This window comes from Harpia harpyja, chromosome 6, assembly GCF_026419915.1.
Source record: "Harpia harpyja isolate bHarHar1 chromosome 6, bHarHar1 primary haplotype, whole genome shotgun sequence".
Taxonomy (NCBI): domain Eukaryota; kingdom Metazoa; phylum Chordata; class Aves; order Accipitriformes; family Accipitridae; genus Harpia; species Harpia harpyja.
The window spans coordinates 57,058,903-57,080,430 of NC_068945.1; the positions used below are offsets into that span (position 1 = coordinate 57,058,903).

General features: G+C 38.2%; 1 protein-coding gene across 2 annotated transcripts in view; it reads right to left on the bottom strand.

Moving 5' to 3' along the window:
* Positions 1–399: 399 nt before the first annotated feature.
* The window catches only part of FAM185A (family with sequence similarity 185 member A), a 47,488-nt gene continuing 26,359 nt past the window's right edge, over positions 400–21,528 (bottom strand). For both annotated transcript variants that reach the window (XM_052788965.1, XM_052788964.1), the window contains 3 exons: positions 13,100–13,195; positions 10,699–10,833; positions 400–1,222 (listed from right to left, as the gene is read on the bottom strand). In XM_052788965.1, coding sequence (XP_052644925.1) covers positions 1,107–1,222; positions 10,699–10,833; positions 13,100–13,195 — 347 coding nt within the window. In that variant the 3' untranslated portion in view covers positions 400–1,106. The remainder of the gene's footprint in view (positions 1,223–10,698; positions 10,834–13,099; positions 13,196–21,528) is intronic.

Sequence of the window (21,528 nt, forward strand, 5' to 3'; positions counted from 1 at the left end):
CTATTCTGAGGTTTCAGTTTAAAAACACAGATTTCAGTACTTCTTTTATAAGGTGCCATATATGTGTATGGAAAGGCTTTTAAAAGCTCCACTTACTGTACTGTGTGTTTGTATTATGGTAACACAAAATCCTCCACAAAATCATTCATGCCCTTGTGCTGGGCATACATAGTTCCCTCACCTCCCTCCTCTGCCCTTCTGCCTCAAAGAGCTTGCAGTGCCGTCATGTGAGGCTGACAGTAAGTCACTGGAAATGTAGCAAACAAAGAGTTTACAGTTCTCATTTATTAGGCCAATACTTCCATTCTTGGGCAGCTTTTGCTTTAAGGGAATGTTCATGTGGACTCTTATCTGACGTCCAGTTGGTGGAGAGTTCCTTCTTGAAATCAGCCAGATCCATTGCAATTTTGAGTATTTATTGTAAAAGCTTTTCTTTGCAGACGAACAGTAGTAGACGTAGCTAGAATTCTTATTTCGAGCCACAAACAAGTGGTTCAGGATGACACGGAGCAAGTTTTGTCATTTCATGTAAGTAGTTTTACACATACAGTACCCATTGACAAGGCAGAAACTGCTTAGGGGTCGAACACCAAACAAGAAGACCAAATAACTACAGTTCTGACAGTGGTTTTATCCTATCCACGATACAAATTATTTGAAGAAAATTCTCTGCTTTTTGCATAAACCAGCAGAATTCCCACAGTACTGAGACATTTAATTCAAAAATATAAAATAGCTTGCAGAGCATGTCATCTTGGAAGTAAATTTTCATATTTTCAAATATGAGATGTTGAAAATGCTTTTTATTTTTAAATGATGGCTCCAAACTTCTGTTTGAAAGTTACCAGCTTTTAAACTGACATGGTAAGTGGGTCAAGTTATATAAATTCTGAATATGAAAGACCTCATCATTCCTAAAAGGCACTAAAAGTAAACCAGACCTGTTAATCACCAGCCACTGTCAAGGGCAAATCTTGGGTTAAAACACCCTCATTTTTAATATTGTTTCTCTCTTATATTAAGAATATATATAAACAAAGTTTCATAATTTTACAGAAATGTTCCATTACAATTTCTTGATTTAATCTCTTTGGCCTATTTCACCTTTAAGAACTCTTCAGCTTGACAGACTGGATCCAGCTCTGGCTTTTAAGATACACTTTCCCATTTTGTGTGTCAGCCTTAATCCATTTGTCCGTTTCGTTCCTTTGATTCATGTGACCTGGAAGAGAAAGTTCCATTTAGCTTCATTTGACACACAGTAAACATGTCATCTTCACATTGCCATTTTTTTCAAGCTCCCTGGAAATACTTATAAGACTTTTATTTGGTAGAATTTATATCTTTTCAACAGGGGCTTCTGACATTTTATTCTTGATACAGTTTTTTGCATTAATCTGATTTCCCATAATATGTTATTACAGTAAAGTTGCGGTTTTTATTATATAGTACTGTAAATTTTATTATGGGCTAGGAAATACGTTGTGGTAGGTTGACCCTGGCTGGACACCAGGTGCCCACCAAAGCTGCTCTATCACTGCCCCTCTCAGCTGACAGGGGAGAGAAAATATAACAAAAGGCTCATGGGTCAAGATAAGGACAGGGAGAGATCACTCACCAATTACCATCACAGGCAAAACAGACTTGACTTAGGGAAAAATTAATTTATTACCAATCAAATCAGAGTGGGATAATGAAAAATAAAACCAAATCTTAAAACACCTTCCCTGCACCCCTCCCTTCTTCCCAGGCACAACTCCACTCCCAGTTCTCTCTCCCTCCTCCCCCCCAGAGCAGTACAGGGGGATGGGGAATGGGGGTTGGGGTCAGTTCCTCACACCTTGTCTCTGCCGCTCCTTCCTCCTCAGGGGAGGACTCCTCACTCCTCCCCTGCTCCACTGTGGGGTCCTCCCCAGGCTGCAGGTGGATATCTGCTCCACCATGGACCTCCCTGGGCTGCAGGGGGGCAGCCTGCCTCACCATGGTCTTCCCCACGGGCTGCAGGGGAATCTCTGCTCCAGCACCTGGAGCATCTCCTCCCCTCCTTCTTGACTGACCTGGGGGTCTGCGGGGCTGTTTCTCTTACATGTTCTTACTCCCCTCTCCCAGCTGCAATTGCTGTCCTATGCAGTAACTTTTTCCTCTTCTTAAATCTGTTCTCCCAGAGGCGCTACCACCATTGCTGTTGGGCTCGGCCTTGGCCAGCAGCGGGTCCGTCTTGGAGCCGGCTGGCATTGGCTCTGTTGAACATGGGGGAAGCTTCTAGCAGCTTCTCACAGGAGCCACCCCTGTAGCCACCTGGCTACCAAAACTTTGCCATTCAAACCCAATACATAGGTCTACATTAGACATTATTCTGGCCAAGTAATTTGAAAAGTTTTAATCTTTATTGTAAACACAGAAAAGACGTGGGAAAGACGTGATTTTCCAGATGACCAGACATGTTGCTACTATTACTGCTTTCTTATGATAATGGCTTAAAAAAACCAAAAACCCTGAGATGTCTGTTGTCTTACATATTTCACATAAACTTAGTATGCATGACCATGCTCTGAAAAGCTCACCATGTAACAGACAAAGGAGAAAGTTCAACTTACTCTCATTTTACAGTCAAGAAACTAAGGCCAAGAGAGAATAAGTCACCTTCCAAATTTATACAGAAGATTTATGACCAAATTGGGAATTAAACTGGGATCTTTTAAGTCCCAAATCAGTGCCTCTATCACAGGATCAATCTTCTCTTTGGTTTATCTTTAAAAAATATCTTTTATTATTACTTTAGCATTCGTGTGACTGAGTGAATTCTAAGTTTAGAACTAATTTGAGCCTGGAATAGCATGAGGGATGGCAGGGAAGCAGATTCTGAAGCAACTTTGCAAACATGCTTTACTCTGACCTATAACACAGCTGAAGTTAAATTTTGGCCACGTCAAGAACAATGGCAAAACTCCAACTGACATCACTGTATCGGTTTCCACAACTCAAGCCTATGTGCCAAAACTTTTCAATAGCATTTCAGTACTTCTAAGTGGGATTAATTTAAGGTTATGGGCCAAACCCACATCAATTCACTAGCAGGCTGAGGTACTGTTTAGAAGTATGGGATTTTCAGGAGTCCAACACTGTCAGAGTTCTCCCACTGAATGAAGAGGTATTTCAGTGTCCTTTGTTATCAGACTACAATGTGCCTTCAAGGATCTCCATGTGGACATCTAGTGCAATTTCTGCACTCCTGACTGCTCCAGGCAGCAGCAGTCTCAGTCATACTCAGTATCATTCCTACTGCAAGGCAGAATCTACAGTTCTACTCTCCATCTGGTTACAGACTTAAATCTATGATGATCATCACAAAGTTCAACAGATGTGTTTGCTATACATGAAATCTGTTAAAATCTGAAACTTCAATTCCTCAGAAAGCTTTCCTGAATCATCGATTTGCAATAGTACTGTATCAGAGAATACAGAACAAATTAAAACAAAATCTATCTTTTAAGTAGAGGTAGCCCTTAAAACATTAGATCAGTTTGAATTTTAAACAGAAAATAGCCTTCAGGTATCAAAAAAATGAACCAACAAGGAAGTGTAAAGGAAAATTTCAGTTGATCCCTTAACAGAGTTGTAGAGCACTGAAAATATAGCTTTTTTTTTTCCTAAGGAGAGATGACACAATAAATGCAGGGCAGAGATATATTTCCAGAAAGTACATATTGGAGAGCTTGGTCCCAGTCCCTCTCCCATGTTTTTGTCGCTATGGCTTGTATTTCTGTAAAAGGAACAAACGCTGAAGTACAGAATCAGCCTTGTAAATGAACAGTTTCATTCACTGCTTACGCCCTGCTACACTTTTGCTAAAAAGTTACAGAAGAGTTTTGAGGAAACACAGAAACAAATTAACAAGAGCTGTTTAAAGTTCGGTTGTTGTCTGAGCTCTGTTTCTCATTTTACATTTGCTATGTGAACTTAGAAAACTGTTTTGCTCCTCATGCTTCTTTTGGAGATTTGCCTGTGAAGGGAATGCAGAAAATATCAAACTGCCTGCAGGAAAATGAGTGTCAAGTTCCACTCCTTAGGGATGAAGATCTTCAAACTATTCTAAGGTTATTAAGCCTATTGCCAGTAGCAGGTTCAAATCAAGCTTAAGATATTCAAATAGCTTTGTGTATGAGGTGCTAATCAAGCAACAAGGTTTAGTTGGAAACCTTTTGATGACAGTTTCGTCTTAACTGTGCTCACTGCCTGTAATTTGAATACTGTGGGAACATAAATGGATTTTGAGGATGACTTTGCTAGCATGATTAAATTGCAAAAGCCAACAGCCTGCTGAATTGAGAATAAGGGGCAGGGGGGGGCGGGATTTCTTTTCAAAACCCACCAGTCGAGACAACGGCATGAGCTCAGGAGAAGATAGATGCACTGGTATGCTGCATAGCCACCTTTTCAATTTAACACCCAGGAAAATGTTTGTGTTGTTTTGGGTTTTGGGTTTTTTTTTTGTTTTGTTTTGTTTTTTTTTTTTCATGTGGGGCATCTAAAGGCAGGGAACACCTTTGCAGAACTTTATACAGTCAAGTACTGACTGTTTATTTGCTTGCCTTCCTGGAGACTGGAGAAGTTAGAGAGCTCTATTTTCATATCATAAAACACACAAAGAGAAGCATATTTTAAATGGTGTTCGTTGGTGTTGTTAGGACTGTGGTATATCTCAAAAAGGCTGTGAACAGCTTGAGTTAAATGCAAGCTGAAGCCAATAAAAATCTGTAGGATAGCATGTCATCTACTGCGTTTTATAAAAGTTGGATGAACTTTGTATTTGACTTGAAGGAATGTAATCTTTTCCAGATACAACCTGGGTCTTTGTTTTTTTAAGATACTGCTTAAGAAACAAGGCTTCACAGAGGGAAAGTGTTTAGAGGGACACTAAAACAAAGCTCTTCCCACTCAATTCTAGTGGCAAAGAGTCAATAAAAATTGCTTCTAGGAAACAAGGAAAGTTTTGAAGAAGTGCCTTGAGAACAGAGAAAACAGGGAGGGACATGGCAGCAGATAGTGTTACTCCTGGGATCAGAACCATAACTCTGAATGCAACAGACCCAAGTCAGCTGCACGGTGGGAGAAGTGCTATGCTCAGCTGTTAAGTTTCAGAAGAAACTTAAGTTTCAGCAGACTGCCATAATACAAGCTCTTTCAGTTATTTCCCTTCTAAAGGTAAGTTGCTTCCCTCACATTACTCACTGCCCCTTCAGCTGTGTTTGTATTTATCCCTGGAACTCCATGCGGCTAGAAACACAGAAATTACCTTAAAGTAAACAATATAGAATTTCTGATAACAAAAGCACTTAAACACATCTGTAAAGCCTTGTACACAGTGTATGAGTCTCATGCAGTCAGCTCCCTCCTTTCACACCGGCTTTGAAGCAACCCTACAGGGTAAGTCCACAGCACCTCAGAGGCTGCTCTCCCAGTACTACCATATGAGAAGCCATTCTGTGAGCAGTGAGAAGTTATTCCTGAAGGACATCAAGGTAGGAAACATCTGTCTAAATTCCCTATGTTCCAGAGGGGAATCCAGATCTAACCTCATGCAGACATGAAAGCCTTATTATTCCAGTGCATGCCTGAGCGAATGATTGTTGTAAGGAGAAAAGTGCTTCTCACCACAATCTACCTGGAGAACCAAACAGTGAAAAGACTTGAGGTTATTAAGAAAAAAACAAAAAGTCAGAGATAGGACAGTGGTACTGATGTCCATCTTTTCAAGGGAATCTGGTAATTAGACAGGCTGACTCTCTCCAGAGGCACACGAGGAAGAAGGCCATCTATGGAGTTTCTAGTGATCAAAAGAACAATTGGATGCTGGATCAATGCAAAAGGTAGAGGGCAACATCTATCTGGAAACTTTCACAGGAAAAAGGGAGTTAGAGAAGACAGTAGGAGATTCCTTTCCATCCCTAGGACACACATCTGAGGAAAGGTATAAACTAACATGAAAGACAACGCCCTATTACCTGTGTGCATGGTCACCAGAAGATATGGCTCAGAGGAACACTGTTCAGTTGTGGCTCAGCAAAGCTCTAGTGCTGTAGATGGGGTGCGATTAGTACCAAAGGCTAAAAATCCTGTTAACTGCTGCAACTGCTGTCACGCTGATGAAATAGGGAGCAAGAATGTCTTGACTTGGGAGAAGACAATTATTCCCAAAGAGTATGTTCTTTGTAAGAGGAAGGAAAAATATGAAGAGGTTGGTTTGCCAACTTGAGAAAGTAAGAAGAGGGAGACACAATAACCTACAAACATAAACATCCACAGCCTCTGAGAAGCACCTGTGACACTGCAGGACTTTTAGCAAGGAAACGCATGCAAGTGCTGAAAACCAGATGGAGTACCTGACTGCCAAAGCTAAAATCTCACTCAGCACCAAGCAGATGGATGGCATCAGGTCAAAGGTTACCACTGGATATGAACTTGGCACTAGAACTGAGGCCAGGGATGGAGAAAGATCTGGAATCAGATGAGTCCCTGGCACCACTCAGGGATGGAATATTTACATGTTTTTAAGAAGGAAAAAAAAAATGTGTGTGTGTGGGGAGTTAACATTCCAGACAATTATATTTGGAAATTGACACCATCAACTACAAGGATCCAAAGAAAGTCTCTGAATGATTGCAAGACTTTTTCCAGCAACCTTACAGTTGTCAACACACAAGCCTGCAATCAAAGTGGGCAGAAGCGTGCCCACTGGCTGAATTCAATTAGTCCCTAAATTTATCCATCCACATGTCTCATAACCTTCCTTTGGAGTAGGTGGGAGCAGATGGTCACATCAACTTAGGACAAGAGAAAAAACAGAGCTGAAAGCACTGTATTTAACCTGACATCCTTGTTTGTCATGAAGAACACGCCTGTTCTTCACGATCTGCAGTACTGACAGTCCTGTGGCCTCACCAGACACAAGTGCTTACTACCAGAAAGTTTATCTATGTAGCTAAGTTTTCTTTACCATAAGGTCAAATCATAATTTCTAATCCTATCGCCAGTAGACAGAGAATGATTTCTTTCATCTCTGCAGCAATTTCTTATGTACTGGAAAAATGCACCATATTTTCCCTTAGTCTTCTCTTCTTTAGACAAAAACACCACTTTTTTTTAGTCTTCCCTCATTAATCATGTTTTTAGGCCTCTGATCATGTATTCTCCTTTGGAGTCTCTGCAGTTGTCCACATCCTTTTTTTGAAGTACAGTAGTTAAAACTGGACACGTTCCAGCAAAGTATTACTAATGCCATGCAAAGCCAAGGGATTATTTTGAGTTTTACAGAATAGTCATGTTAATACACTGTTTATTTTTTTTTCCAACTGTGTAACATTATTGTTTCCTGTTTACTGATGGTTTTTATTGAAATATTCCTCCTCTTGGGAGCACACAGGTCATTATTCCTACCTTTGTACTTTGAACTTAAAATGACTTATTGGAAAAATGACCTAAAAAGCATATAAATCAATATTATCTGAATTTTAACCTTGCCCTTCAACATGTTTGTATCCCCTTTGACACAACAATCTCCTAAGCTCTTTCTGCTTAAATATTTGGCACTTTTTAGCCTGCTACCCTTCCTCTCACCATATATAGTATGAGGTACGGTTAATGATGTCTACAGGCTTCTTAAATCAGCTGATTTAAGAATACAGGCAGACCTGGAGACATGGTGAAGGCACAGACATTGAGCAGCAAGGGCTTCCCACTTTGCCAGCGAAAGGAAAAGAATGCCTTGACATGATTACAATCAGAAATTACTGGAGTTACTCAAGCACTCTCAAACTAGGCAGCCAAACAAACACTTTCACAGATGGAAGCTGGACCAGCACTTAGCATGAAAAATCTGTTTTTATAACAGATTTCATTATACCATACATACTACTACTACTAAGAATGCCTACTGATGTCAATGGAAACATGCCTTATCCTTGCAAATTACTCTGAAGAGTAAACTCCCTGGCACTGCTCTCTAGTTCCTTCCCTTCCTCCGCAAGTATCCCAATTTTGCAGTAAAGTCCCTTCCTTTTCTAAAAGAGCAAAACACCTTTTCACACTCTCATCACTCTGCCTCTAGAACACTCACTCCAGGCTTTCATCTTCTCGCTTTGACTAAATCCCGCTCTATTCCTTGTCTACCTTTCAAAACCCTGGATGTGACTGCTTGTAGGATTGTAGTGTTCTGACTTCCCCATTCAGCACAGGAATGGGAGCCATGAAGCAAGGTGATGACATACATCATAATGGCTGTAACAGCAGTAGGGAAGGCTTTCCCAGAGCAGGTGATAGACTAGGTGAATGTTTACCCAAGGCACAGAACTCTACCCTGTCTTCCCATTGGAGTAACATCTCCCACAATACTCCCAGAGGCAAGTAAAGCTTCCTGAAAGCTGCCAGTTCCTGTGTTATCCACATGAGAACTGGCCAGTTTCTGAAAAATCATCTATTTTTAAACTAACCTTTGAACTCAGAAGCATAAAAATCTAAACTGCCATGCTCTTGTGATAGAGATTTTTTTCCACTTGGCAAAACCCCTCTTCTCTCTCCATTTTATATTTCTTCAGTTGCAGCAGAAGGAGCTATAGACTCCGTACCTAAAACTCCAATGGTGGATAATGGTTTCATGATCTAGAAACAGTATTAAATGATTTTAAATTATTGCAGAATCTACTTGTACAAGAAAATTTTCAAATATCAACTTTAAGAGGAAGAGGTTGTTGAGAATGAGGTGGGGGACAAGTCCTTGGACTGCAGAAAGAATACACTGTCCCTACAGGATAAGGTAAAGAGAACTAGAAGCGGGAAGCATCTCCCTTGCCATGCCAAAGGAATGTTACTGACTTGGCAAAGAAAAGGGAGGCACTGTTTTCAACACAGTAAGAAAAGGAACAAAGCACACATTAAAACCATGTACTTCATCTCCCTTCAGGTTTGTTGCTTCTCACTTACCAGTGAAGAAAAGGGAGGAGAAAGCTGCTATAAATCATTGGTTACATTATGAGAAAAAACACTCAAAGCTAAATGCCAGGTATACAGACAGATGAAGATACATTACTTCAGGCCAGCAGTAGTTCAGCTGAATTGTGCCCTGCAGAAAATCCATTCCAGGGTCTATTTTTCATTCACCCGTATTACGATCAATTTAGATCTATGTTTAATAAAGTCTTTGTGCAATGCTGTAACCTCTTTAAACAACCAATAATCAGTGGCCTAAAGCTGTTGCCTCTGCATAATTCTTGCCGATTTCCATGCCTTTGGGATATGTATATGTGAGGGTTAACTAATCAGAGCTGCTTTTGGCCTCAACTGCCAAGATCATTTCCATACAGAATGGTGGGTTGAAAATTTGCATCCGCTTCAGCGATGACTGTCCTACATAAACACTGATTGGGTCACGAAACCAGAGAAGCCATTCAGCTGCGTATATTTGAAACACCACTCTTATCTTTAATGTTGCCAGAATAACAAGATGATTGACTGGCCAGTGGTCCTCCTTCACTGGGAGAAACATTGTTTTATTACTGAGGCAATTCATTCCGTAGAGCCTTGCTGGAATCTGGAGTCCTTCCACAGGTTTCTAGCCTGAGAACTTCTAACCATGGTTTTAAGAAAATTTGTATTTAATAACCACTAGTAAATTTAAATGCTAGTTACTGTTCAAGACAGGAAGAGATACACCTATACATTTCAAGACTACTATTTTATATAAGCAGGATACTTATTAAAATTATGTACATCCACTTCCAATATTTCCTGACTCTGAGATTATCATCTTACATGAGGAGGAAAAGAATTTTTGTGCATATTTTTCTTCGGTTTTAAACATAAGAAAACTCAAAGCCTCACCCAATCTGCTATCATAGCAGGTCATACTGACATAGCATGCTCAAAAACAAAGCTGGAGCCTTCAGACACATTACGTTAATGTTTCCGCTTGAGCAAACTGAGTAATTGGTAACAGCAACAGCCGTAACTTCTAGATAAACATATCTGCAGAGGAGGAGGGAAATATACACCCTGACAATGAATTGTACAAATGTTTTCTAAAGCAGGAAACAGGAAGACTTGGGATTCCCAAGTTCAATTTGAAATGCATTAGAAGAACATTTCCAGTAATTGCAGGCACCTTTCCATGTACTCTCTATTCCTCCATGCTCCAGCTTCTTCTGCTCTTCTCCTAGCTATCTCCCACCCATCATTTCTCAGCCTATCCTGCACTGTTTAACATTTATACTGTACACTTACAAATATGCCATATACCCCTCTTACTTCCCCCTCCCACCCAACAGAGATACACAGAGAAAACTTTTCATTATATTTTTAACAGACATTCCCTGGCAATTTATTATATGTGACTGTCTAAGCCAACAAAGCAATGGGTCAAATTCAGCCTTGGATTACCTCCCACAAATTCATTGGATTAATGCTGAGGATGAATTTGGCTCCAAGACTTTTGTTAGAGAAGCAGTTGTTTGCACTCAGTCATTCACCAAACAAAACGAAAAAGTTGTCTAGTAACATGGGGAGTACAATGGCACAAGCAAACATTTGAACCTGAAACAGATGAAAGAAGAAGATGCCAAGAGCAATAAACTCATAAGGAAACATGGATGCCTTTGACTAAGGCCAGACAGACATTTCTTGGAAGCCAAGATTAGTAAGCCTTACCACTTATAGTTACGTGATCATCTTTGGAGGCACTCTGTGTTTCTTTTAACTGGATCTCTGAGCTCACATCCACTTTTCTTCCAGACAACTGTAAATAGGCTTTGAGAGAGGCAGGTACCTTGACTGTAATAGAACCTGGTATAAGTTTAAATGAAAGCTAGTTAGTTTAACATTGAGATCAAAGCATGAAACAGGCAATTTTTTAGCTAACTTAAATCAAATCATCGTTTGTTGTTGGTATTATTTTTTTTTTTTAAGAGCCTTCAGACACAGTAACCTCTTTTTTTGTCTCTGAAAGGATAAATGAAGATATCTTAATTTACCATAAACAGAATACTGTATGTCACGTGTGGAAAATGGTGTCACTATTTCCCTGGCAAACATGAAAACTGACATATACTGCTAGCAACGGTGCTTGGTAGAGGATCTTACTACAGGAATGATCAAGGGAAGCAAATCTAATAGATCTCACAAGTATTATAACTTCAGTTTCATCTTCTAGTTGCATATTTACACTCGTGAGCAAGGATAGGGGATTGGATCTGATGATTAATCCAGCCACTGCATGGCATGTTATGAAAGAACTGCTCCTCTGGAACGATGAGATGCCACTTACATACTGTTAACGCTAGCAATTGTCTTTGCTTTACTGCACAGGGCCAGCTGTTCACATCCTTGAACAGATGCAGTCTCAAAAGTGACTAACCAGTTTAGACTATGTATCACTAAAACGTAAACTACTAGCAAAATTGCAGCTTTGGTGGCCCAAATAATTCTACCCTTGAGATTAAAAGTAGAAATTGTGACTTCGGCTTCCCCTACATGTGTGCTTCTATGCATCAGACTGAAGGCAGATGCTGGGCCCCCAACCTGCCCACATTAGTCACATTTGGAACTACTCAGTCACAATGTTTGGAAGCTGTGCTCAATGCATTAAAACAAAAACCTACCAAAATGCAGAATACACTTTCTGTATACATGCTTCTAGTTTTTGCCCAATTCCAACATTCACTTTAGAAAAACATAACAAGTTTCTTTAAATATGTCCCAAAAGCTGAAGCAGAACATGCTTAGAAAACTGATGTTATAACAACTAAGTAACAGTCAGAAAGCAACCCTAGCTATGCAATTTAAATTCAGCAGAACCACTTGCCTGCATCAGTCCTGATGAACAAATAACTGTCAGTATAATTTAGGCCTAAATTTTGCTGGATACACAAAAGCCTTAGGATAAGAAAGGGAAAAGGTCTTCATCTTTGGGTCCTCCTTGGAGAGTTGCTCAGTGATGTGACTCATAAAATCCAACACACATACAGCTAATTCATCACGAATGGGACATTTTCTACAGTGCAGCTGTCAGCAGTTACTCTGAATTTGCAGGGTAAATGGAAACAGAACTTCACCAACTTTGCCTTTACTAAACTGTGCTGCCAGAAGATATGTCAGGCAATGTTTTGAAAATAACTTTAATTAGCTTTTATTAAATACCTTCCTCTGCTATTAATTCAGAGAGACATTAACTTAGTAATAACTTCAAAAGGTAACTAAGAAATAATACAAAAATAAATTTCTTTGCACCAATGGAACCAGAAGAGCTTGTACAGAAGAAGGGCACAAGTGATTTCAATGCATTTCCTTCATTATTCCCATTCTGAGTAACTGCTAGGTTTTAACAGGGCACAGGCATTGTCTCACAGACAAGAGAAGGGTACCAAATACCATGTTCATTTGAATCACCTGAAGTGCCTAACATGATGTTAAAGTCAAGTATAAAAATGCTGTAGTGTTTTTTCTGCAAAACTAGGACTAGCAAGATGTATTAAGGGCTTTGTCATTTACAGTATCCTATCTTCTGAATGGCAAAACTATTAATCCAACTTTAGGGGTAAGCTTTTAACTAAGAAGTGAAATTCTATGGAGTAATCAGGAGAAAAAAAGGAAGAATGGTAGGGTAAGGCCCTCTCATCTTTGTTTTTCTGCTTTCCGATTTCAATAATGGGACACTTCACCCAGAAAAGGCAGGAAACAGAAATGTAAATGCGTGTCAGTGGTCACTGTGCACATACATGTATCAGCATCATGGAGTAAACTCTGCTCAAGGCAAAGGAAGACTGTGATCCAAGTCAACTCTGCAGAATTCTGCTAGGTACATTGCCAGGAAAAAAAGAAAGTATTGAAAAATACAAAAATTCTGTAATCCATTTTAAGTATCATTGCCACTTACAGAGTTTACTGTATTGTAAGTATTTATATACATCTTCTAATAATGAGGTAAAAAAGAATGTAGATAACCGACAATCACAAACTATTTTTTTCCAGACAGATAAACAAAAAAGACTCTTACCCCCTTTTCTTTTACATCAGAAGCTGCCACAAAAAATATTTGTTTTAGTTTTCTAACCTTTCTGGGATTTCAGATCCACTTTTCTTAATTGACTGACATAAACATCTATTGTCCCATGATGTGTAGAAGCTTTTAGACTTCCATCAGATGAATCTAAAAAAAAAAAAAAAGAAAAAGAAAATAAAAGAACTTGCATATCATTCACTCTTTTAAAATAAAAATTTGCTAGAATCTTTCTTTGTACTTTGAACTGATTTTGTCAGTTCTTCTGTGTTTGAGAAGTATCTTATATTCATTTACTGAATGCCACACTTCTCTTCAAAAAACAAGTTTCTGAACAAAACTTATCCCCCCAGTCCAGAATTGTGGCATACACTGGTCCCAAGGCCATAGCCCTGCAGTTGTTACTGGACTCGCAGCATGTACAAGGCCCCAATAACACTCCCCTCTTTCTACAAGGATGAATTTTTCTTCATGTGAAGATCAAGCACCAAATTTGAACACTAAGATCTATTTTAGTTTCCAAAAGAGTTAATTTGCTCAGACAGGGAGAACTCTACCCAAGAAAGCTACCCCACGCAAACAAGCAGCAGTTATGCATTGTAACATCTCATTATGCAGAAGAACTGTGTATCAGGCTTTGTGAAGTCTGATTCACTACATCTGAATTTTAAATAAATGAGATAACCATTGCACTTTAATATATATAGGAAAACAGCATTCGTTCTTTGCCCTGGAATAGACAGGCCTACATTTTCTTCTATACCTTACTAACTGAAATTTATGACAACAAAACTTTCTGAAGAAACATTTTTACAAATAGAAAGCCTTTAAGAAGCCTTAATTGTATACTTGAAAAGTAGTCTTTAATTACTTGCAATGTATTCCAGTTTTAAACACATAAATTTCCACAATAAAACAGCGAAGCCCTAAAGAGTTAACTTTTGAACTACTGAACAGACCTATAGTTGATAAAAATTGCAAAGAAATTATGAAGCAACTCTAGAGAAGCATAAAAAAATTACATATATACATGATCAAGAGGCAGTCAGTGAAACATCTTTTCAGATACAATGCTAGAAATGAAAGAATTGGCAAGAAATCTTGAAATACTGATAAAGACTGTTTTTCTTAGTTTCTGGATGTGCATAGAAAAAGAAACACAGTCAAACTTTCAGAAGTAGCTAAAATAACAAAATCAAAGCTGAATGAAACTTCCCATTTTAAAAAGAAAAACATTAATGAGAGAATGAACTTGATTAACCATAACAAGGACATCTAGCATTAATGCCTTAGGCTTGCCATACAGTTTTAGCTCTAAATAAACTCAGCTGGAGCTTTTCTGATCCCAGATCTCAAGCACAGATGTTGAAGATCAGTGTACTACATAGAACAGTAAAAACATGGAAAGGGATTATTATCCCACAGCTAAAACCAATTTCTTTGTAGGGAAAAGTAATTAAAAAAGAAGTAGCCAATCCATATTTAGTCAGCTGAGAAACTGAGACCATCTTTGGCTAACAAGAAAACAGTAACAACTAGAATTAGATGTGAATGTTTCTGCCATCTCAATAGATTTTATGTTAAAGAAGTTCTGTTTCAAATCTGGAAAAAATTAATGCTTTGTTAATTGAAATTAATGAACTGGAAAAAAGGTTTTGTGTAGGTGACAATGAAACATTTTATTGATGATTTTTTAAAAGGTTGTTCATTATAGTTAAGTTTGAAAGTTAAAGTAATTTGAAAATTTGATATGAATCAACCTTTTTTATGAACATTTTTAGTAGTGATAGCTTGACATTTTCATGTGAAAGCTATTTTTACAGATATTCCAAATCAAATTTATTAACAGCCAATCACTGAGTGTCCACATAATCTTGACAGATATTTTGTTGGCAACAGATACAGGAAATATCCAGCCTCTGACTCTTCTGCTTTAAACAAAACATGCAATTAGTTCCCTTATCTGCACTAGGAAGAAAGAAGAGTCTCCTGTGATAGGACAGTGACCCTCTCCAGCAAGAGCAACTGCTAACAGTCTGTACACCACCAGCAGCTGGTGGTGCTTTACAGGGACCAATGTTTATTCAGTGAATCCTTCCTCTTGCCACTCTTCAAGTACAAAAGCAGCTCTTGTGAGATTCTTCACAGTGGAAAGATGTCTTCTGAAAATCTAGTAGCCCCACTGCAAGACTGAACAAAGTATTCTTTTCTAGATTTTCAATTGATATATATTAAACCCCCCCAAAACTTCTCACTTTGTCAGAGACTGGGTTCTGTTTGCAGAAGGCATAACCATAAAGGATGCAGAAAGAGGGCAGTAGGCATAGGCTCACCAAGGCACAGATTTACCTAGAAAGTAAAAAACCAAACAAACAAACCCCCCCAAAACACACCAAACAAAGAACAGCCAACCTCAATGGAAAGTGGAACGCTTTTCCATTGGAGAAGACCATTTTGGGAGGATGACTTGCCAAATTTTGACTCCCAGAGTACAACACTGAATAGAAAGTTTCATACAGCAGAAGAAATTGCAGCAAAATTTCAAAAACACTGAGAACCTTGGCAGCATTAACCAAACACTAAAGCTGACATTCCAATACCTGTTTAGCTTTGATCTATGGAGATAACATGAAATATATTTTATGGAAACAACTGAATATGATTTATGGAAAGAATTTTATGGATATGATATTAAACACAAATGCTTAGATACAAATAAGAATGCCAAGAGACTTAGAGTTGTTCATCACTTCTGCAAAGTCTATTAAAGATGCTGTTTAAGTTTTGTGTCTGTAACTAAAAAAAATGAGAAGGGGAAAAAAACCAGAAAATGGATTAAAAACAGCAAAGATGAGATTATATAACAAAAAGGCCCAAATTTAAATAAATAAATAAATAAATATTTCAACAAGAAAAATTACCCTATATTAACACAATCTGGTAGGACAAAATACATAACTGCAATAATAATGGAAACAATATATATTTTACAGTTATGACAGAACAAAACTAAGGCAATTTATTTTTAAATATACACTCAGTGTTAGCTGAGATCAACATGAATAACTGAAGGTAAAAACAAGAAAAAAGTGCATACTTTGAATTCAGAGTTTGCTAAGGACTGACAGTTCAAGGGGAAATACAAGGATGAATTTTTCTACTGGAAATGGAACAGATGGTCACTCTTGAGCAACTTCAGCTATTTAAGAATTTACCAGTACAGGGGAAAAAAAAGAAAAAAAAAAAAAGCAGTGAAGCAAGATGTCCTTGAAAAAGTTTTTGTTAAGCTTTATGAAAAATAAGTACAGCTTGAAGAGTAAGACCTAAGTCACATAACTTGAGAAAGACTATACAATTCAAGATCACTGAAAGGCCCACAAAGGTGACAAAACTGAAACATCATTTGCAACATTTAGTATCTCTTTTTCCTCCATTTTATAAAGCCATGTACTGAAAAAAGGATTAAACACAAGCGATCTTTCCTTAAATCTACACAAAACCATACTTACTTTTCCTAATAGCACATAATGACTGACATTGCTCATATTAAAATCAGTAACAAAGCTGATTTCAATAGGAAAACACAAAATATTATTATGATTTGGTTAAAGATAGGAGAAAGTATAAGATTCCAACATATCTGAAGTGTGATGAAGATTTAATTCCTACTTAACTGGCTATCTAGTATCGTCTGTTGATAAAGACTGATGAATTTTCTTGCTTTAGTTCATTGTTCTAAAACTGTCACATGAAAAATATTATGAGAAACTGAAATGTATACATTAAGTTTGATTCTATGATTCTATTCTATGATTCTAAATAGACTAATTGCACATACTACTAAAAAAATCATTAGCAGTCCTTACCATACTCACCATCTGGACCTAGCAAAACAAATGATCTAACTCAGAAAGCAAAGAAATCTCTCACGAAAAAAACAATTCCTTTGCTAACTAAATTGTCCAGATTATCCTTTTACCTCTAAATGATCTATCTCCTACCTAGATTTTAAAGTTATATTCATTGGTTTTAAAGGCCATAGTCTCTTTTGGGTAACTTATTCTGTTCCAAAAAAAATCATTACATGCCTGAACCTGCATCATAACACAATGTGCCAAGTACAACTTCACTTTGATAAGCCTCTGACCTACTCTAGATCAAATGGGATCTTCCACTTCAAATATCTATCCACACTGTCCATATCTATGCATCTTCTTCAACAGACTATATCATACTGTGTTTACCATCTCTGCAAACCAATTAGCTATAGATCTCTACTATTTTAAATGTTTAAGAGACTAATGGGATGGAAGCAACTTCTGAAGAGATATGTGCATCTAGTCAGGAACATGATTGCCCATAATATGAAATCCCCACAAAAACTCCTCTGGAAGTTTCAATAAATTATGTAAAACTGCTCAACTGTAAGCCTCGAGTTTGAGGCTAGTAACTAGCAGTGAACTCCAGGGTCAATACTGGATCTAGTCCTGTTTAACATCTTCATTAATGATCTGGATGATCGAGCAGAGTGCACCCTCACCAATTTGCTGATGACACAAAACTAGGAGAAGTGGCTGATACACCAAAAGGTCATGCTGTCATCCAGGGGGAACTGGACAGGCTGATACACCAGAAGGGCATGCTGCTATCCAGAGGGACCTTGACAGGCTGGAGAAACAGGCTTGCAGGAGCCCCATGAACTAGGAGAAGTGGCTGATACACCAAAAGGTCATGCTGTCATCCAGGGGGAACTGGACAGGCTGATACACCAGAAGGGCATGCTGCTATCCAGAGGGACCTTGACAGGCTGGAGAAACAGGCTTGCAGGAGCCCCATGAACTTCAACAAGGAGAAGTGCAAAATCCTGCACCTGGGGAAGAACAATCCCAGGCACCAGTACATGCTGGGGGCAGCCCAGCTGGAAAGCAGCTTGGCAGAAAAGGACCTGGGGGTCCTGGTGGACACCAGGTTGAACACAAGCCGGTGATGTGCCCATGATGCAAAGAAGGTGAACGGTGTCCAGGCTGCATTAGACAAACTGTTGCCAGCAGGTCAAGGAAGGTAATCCTTCCCCTTTATTCAGCACTGGTAAGGCCACACCTGGAATATTGTGTCCGCTTCTGGGCTCCCCAGTACAGGAGACATATGGACTTACTGGAGAGTTTCCAATGAAAGGCACAAAGACAGTTAAGGGACTAGAACATCTCTCCTATGATGAAAAGGTGAGACAGCTGGGATTGCTCAGACTAGAGAAGGGGAGGTTCAAGGGAATCTTACCAAGGTATATGTATATTGGTGTATTTAGAGGTTGTGGAGTCTCCCTCCTTAGAGATATTCAAAAGCAGAATAATGTTGATAACACACTGATGTTTTAGGGTGGTTTTTTGTTTCGGTTTTTGGGTTTTTTTTTTTTTGAGATAAGAACAGTTTAATAACTAAAAAAAAAAACTAAACAACAATAATAATACAAATACAATAACAACAATTGTAATGAAAAGGAATATAACAAAAAAGGAAAATTAGACCCAAGAAAATACAAGTGAAGCACAATGCAGTTGCTCACCACCCACTGACTGATGCCCGAACAGTGATCCGCCCCTCCCAGCCAACTCCCCCAGTTTATATACTGAGCATGATGTTCTATGGTATGGAATATCCCTTTGGCTAGTTCGGGCCAGCTGTCCGGCCATGCTCCCTCCCAGCTCCCTGTACACCTGCTTGCTGGCAGAGCATGGGAAACTGAAAAATCCTTAACTTAGGATAAGCACTACTTAGCAACAACTAAAACATATGTTTGTTATCAACATTATTCTCACACTAAATCCAAAACACACTGTACCTGCTACTAGGAAGAAAATTAACTCTGTCCCAGCCAAAACCAGGACATATATTTAAGGAGAATGCTGACCTACTCAGGAAAAAAACCTCAAACTACAGAACGACTTCTTAAGTTGGCAATGGTATTTTATCCCAACAGGAAAAGCACTTTGAGTTTTGCATTAGATTTAATACATAAATAAATAGTATTCTGCAAGACTGAATATATCCCTGTATTTTAATATGCATATGACATGTAGTTCTTTGATATCATAGCTGCTTCTTTCCAAGAAGGACAAATACCCAAGTCTAGCTATGAATAAATAAGTCTAGATTCAGAATTTCAGATTTGTTCTCTTGATTTAAATCCATGGAAATTAAATCTTCATTAGCCAGATTTCTGTAGATTAACTTTGGCATAACTGGGAAATGTATGTTTGCAATATAATGAAGAAACCTAATATTTATAAGATACTGCATTTCTTAGTATGTACCTAATGTATACTAAATAAGAGCAAGAGTACTTAAGGAGACGTAAAAGATCACTTTGGATTCAGTTATCAAGAGCTTTCAGTGCACCCAAACCAGTCAGGGAAGGAAACCATTTTTCAGAAAAATCAATTATTTTTCCATTTGTGGCATCCTATGAAAGACTTTCAGACATCATATCTGTAGGAAAATATTGCCTGTTAGAAGTTATTAGAATTGGATCATACTTGGATGTCTAGTTATATTTCTACTGTCTGGAATGTAGACTGGTTAGCTCTATATTGGACCAAAAGTATCCATTGGTGGATGAAATGGGTGGTGTAGTCCTTCATTTTTCTCCTACAAACAAATAGGTATTGACAACTGTAGCAAAATATACATTCTACAAGTATAAGAAAAGGTATCTTATCAAGATTTGAAAAAAAAATATTGCTCCAAATACAATATAAACTTAAGTACTACTGTAACAACATTCAAAATCTTCAGCACCATGATACAAGGTGCTCTAAAACATACGTGATGTAAAATCACCAAAATTGTTTACTGCTAATAGAAAATGTACAGAAGTAAAAAAAGCTTATTCTTTTAAGCTGCAAGAAAAACCCTATTGTTCTTAGGCAGCAGCTACTTTTTCTGTATGCTCCAATTTTTAGAAGTAGTTTCTTCAGGACATAAACTCTGTCCAGAATACTATGTAATCTACATTCAAAAGGACACAAAGAGAGGGAAGGAGAAAATGGAAACAAAGAATGATGATAAAACCAATTAGTAACTCATCAGATATTAACTCATAGTGGACTTTTTTTTTTAAACTTTCATTTTTCATAGCCTGACACCTGAGGGATAGGAAAAAGCAGCTGATTCTAACCTGCCTGGAGAGCAGCACCCTTAATATAGGATGGTGTGGAAGACAGCATGGGAACAATGGGGAAAAAAAAAAAAATTACAGGTCTGTCATCAGCAGAACACAGAAGGTGGCCAAGTTCTGAAATACAAGGTTGGAAGATGAAGGACACTTAAAATGAAAGCCAGACCATTAACATACTTGAAGCAGATGGCAGACTAGATAAATAGAACTAATTCCTATTAAGAGACAAGTGTGTCCATGGATACTTTTTTTTAAAAAAAGTACTTAAGAGCTGTACTTTATGAAGTACAATAAATGCATTTAACAGAATTCAGAAGTGAGGTTTTTAATTTAAAAATTCCCTAGATCGCATGTTCAAAACTGAATTCTCAAGACAAAATTTACAGATGTAGCATTACTTCTAAACTGTTTATTGTTTTATTTTTCAGTTATCCAAAACTGTCTTAAATACCATAATTGTTTTCCATAATTGATTCCCTTCTTAAAATAAAACTTTGGTGTTTTCTCTCAGTACTAGGGAATTGCCTTATGATGACACTCTCATCACACAGCAAGTCACTGAAGCCTTTAGGTCATCTATGTGGGTTACTGAATTTAGCACAGTAAGGCAAACAGACACTGACATATTTTAAAAAAAAAAGTTATGAGCTTCTTGAATCTCAATATACAGTTTTCCTTGCCAGAATAAGTCCCTGCTGCCCATAAGCTGGTTACGGTTGTTTCTTCCCCTCTGAAACAAACCAACCACCATAGGCTTTATCATTTCTGACTATACCAAACACAGAAGATTAATTTCTTCAATGCATAATTGGGTTAAACATGAGTCAGGCAGTAAGGAAAAACTGCTTTTTTTTTTTTTTTTTTTTTTTTTTGAGCTGGTAGGGGAAAATTTGACTTGGCAGCAGAGTGGAGAATACATATTCAGACCATACCAATAACATTTAGAAATAAGCAAATTCTAGCAGGACTGAACATGAGCCAGCAGCATACCCTGGCAGAAAAGAAGTCCAAGTATCCTTGGCAGTATCAACTGGAACATGGCCAGTATATCAGGGAAGGTATTATCTCTCTCCACTAAGCACTTATTAGACCATACCTCGAATGCAGCATACAGTGTTGGGGCTCCCAAGAGAAGGGAGACATCAATAAACTGGAGTGAATGCAGCAGAGAAACACCAAGATAGTCAGGGTATGGAGCACCTTCCCCATCAGGAGAGGCTGAAGGATGAGGGCTTGCTCAGCCTGGAGAACAGATTGCTTCAGGACCTGACAGCAGCCCCCTAGTATCTGCGAGGAGATGATCAGGAAG